Source organism: Wasmannia auropunctata, unplaced genomic scaffold (genome assembly GCF_000956235.1).
Source record: "Wasmannia auropunctata unplaced genomic scaffold, wasmannia.A_1.0 LD334339.1, whole genome shotgun sequence".
Taxonomy (NCBI): Eukaryota; Metazoa; Arthropoda; class Insecta; order Hymenoptera; family Formicidae; genus Wasmannia; species Wasmannia auropunctata.
This window is the reverse complement of record NW_012028551.1, coordinates 9,415-12,307: the sequence shown is the minus strand read 5'-3', so window position 1 is coordinate 12,307 and position 2,893 is coordinate 9,415. Positions and strand designations below refer to the sequence as shown.

Genomic DNA, 2,893 nt, shown 5'->3' with positions numbered 1-2,893 from the left:
ACGTTTCCGCGTCTCGTCGGTAATCTCCGGAGGGTTGTAAAAAAGGAGGGCTCGATGGGGTGAACTTCCCGAGTGCTTCGCTGGGTGGCGAAAAAGATAACCCGGGCGCGCTGCGCCCGGCTCCCACTGGTTCTAGTGTGCAGGAACGATGCGTTCTTTTAGGGGGTGCATCGTTACAACTGTAAATCTGCTCTTAACATCGAAACATCGATCTCTTCGATTTCTTTAACGCTATTTTCATCTTCCAAAAATATATCATCATCCTTGTTCCATGTAATACTTACATTATCGGTTTCATCGCTTTTATCATTTGCTTTACATTCTTCTAATTGATCGTTTTCCAACAAGCGAATCAATTTAATTGTATTTGATCCATTATCTGTAGTTATTGAGTAGATTTGTTGAATCAAAATCCCATATTTCTCACAAATGTTTAGGACAAGTTTTCAATGTAACTGAGTCGTGGCTAACATATAATTCTTGAATATAATTCTGCCTATGTATAATTCTTGAATATAATTCTGCCTATGTATGTATTGTAGGATCAGGATTGTCGTTGGATATAAATTGTACATTTATACCTAAAAATGTGGAGTCCATACATGTAGCTGCATCTAATTTGAGGAATATTAATTTTCTGTTTATTTCACGTTGTATTTTATTACGAATTGATTCAGCTTTAGACATAACTAATTCTCCAATTTTGTGAATATTAATAGAACTTCTTTCTCTTGATTCAAGAGTTATTATTTCAATAATATTATGGAATGTAGAATAATTTATAAGTGAAAATGGTCTACCGTGGACAGTAACCAAATTAACACATTTCTTCAATAATTTATCTAACTTGCATCTTTTATTTTTATCTTTGTGATCACTTTTGTTCTTTCTCTAACAATTAAATTTTTCAAATTGAAGTTAAATTTATTGAAATGCATCCATCTTAAATAAAATTCCAGACTGTTTTTTATACCATGTTTTCCTTAAAATAATTGAAATAAGGACAATTTTTAATTTTAATTTTTGTTACATTTTTAAATAAATTTCGAAGTATATATTAAATACATTAGGAATATTAAATATATTAATTTATTTATATTTAATTTTAGGAAGTAATTTTTATTAAATTTTAGCTTATTTTAACTAATACTTTTATACGCTAAATAATGATTCGAATTGATTTGCTAATACTTTTATACGCTAAATAATGATACGAATTGATTTGCGTAAAAAAATATGATTTAATTTTAAAAATTTGAACTATGTAATTTTTATAATATATATACAAAAACTTACTTTTACAACATGTTCGCAATTATCTATGAGATACGTTATATTGCGTATAAATGAATATGTTATATATATTCCAATATTATAAGAATAATATTCATATACGGGATTTGTTGATATTTTTCCCATGTCAATATCGTGAAATTATATCAACTTTAATGTTTATATTTAAGAGATTAAATATGTATAAAATTATAATTTCTGTCGTCGACATAGTCGTTATGAGACATTGTTGATTATAAAGTAAGCTCTCTGTAGATAAAATATGGAGTGAGCTATCTACAGATGTAGAGCTTACTTCATAAATCAATAAAAGTACGACAAAAGTCGACAACGATAAAAATAATTATTTTATATTTAGTCTCTTAAATATAAACAGCAATATTAATACACGTAGTAATGACATGAGAAGAATATGAACAAATTATGTACATAAATATTATTCTTATAATGCAGAATGTAACATATCTTTCTTGTCCCATAAATAATTGCAAAAGTTGTAAAAGTAAGTGTTTGAACATACATAATAAAAATTACATAGTTAATTGAACTTTTTAAAATTAAATCATATTTCTTTTACGTAAATCAATTCAAATCATTATTTTGCGTATAAAAGTATTAGACTAACAAAGGAAGTTAGGGAAATCGAAAATTCAGAAAAATCTGAAACTTTGTGTAAAAGTAGAGCAGTTCATCGTAGTACGAAACTATTTTTGGTGCTCTAATTCCGTTTTAAAGGGATGAAATCCCTTGAAAAAAATCGGTTTTTTTCTTCCGACGTGAATATGTCGAAACTACGAGAGATAAAAAAAATGTTCTAGATCAAAGTTGAATGGTTTGAAGTATACTTTATGATAGTAATTAAAAAAAATTTTTTTTTAATATTTCCCTTATTAGTTCACTCTTTTTTTAAATTTTAAATTTTTTTATGACCAAATTAAAGATTATTTTAATACGAATACGTTATTTGAATACGCATTTGAAAATGAATAATAAAAATAGGAATAATTTACTGCGTGTATGCGTCTTTCTCTATTTCAGTCTTGAAATTAATTCATATTCAAATGCGTATTCAAATGTTTCACAAATATTATCTGATAAGATAAGAAACTTCCGTGATTATACGTACAGACTGTTCCAGCAATAAGTTGTTTACACTGATTTGACTTGACATTCTATGGCATTCAAATTTTGCTTTGTAAGCGTTGTCTAGCCGTGCGCAATAAAAACGATTCATAGTTATACATCCGCAGAATATTGCGAAAATAGATTTGCTTTCATCGTTATTCCTTGTTAAATGCAAAAATGCGATCAGAACGTGTTGCGTGAAAAATTACTGCGTGCGCGCAGCGTAAACGAGTACAAATGGTGTGCGTATAGAGACGTTTGTAATTATTTCTCGAAAATTATACTTTGGAAAATAACTTTATCACACATGGTTGAATTTGTATTAAAATAACCTTTAATTTGGTCATAACAGAAATTTAAAAATTTTTAAAAATATATAAAGTGATAGGGGAAACATTAAAAAAAATTTACAACAATTTTTTTTTATTACTATCATAAAGTACACTTCAAGCCCTGTCTCTTATACACATCTCTG

At 27.7% G+C, this 2,893-nt stretch overlaps 1 protein-coding gene across 1 annotated transcript in view; it reads right to left on the bottom strand.

Moving 5' to 3' along the window:
• Window positions 1–173: 173 nt before the first annotated feature.
• Window positions 174–2,893, bottom strand: part of LOC105458751 (zinc finger BED domain-containing protein 1-like) — a gene marked incomplete at its 5' end in the record, with an annotated part of 11,608 nt that continues 8,888 nt past the window's right edge. The window contains one exon of the mRNA XM_011704271.1: window positions 174–379. Within this exon, the coding sequence (XP_011702573.1) occupies window positions 174–379 (206 nt within the window). The remainder of the gene's footprint in view (window positions 380–2,893) is intronic.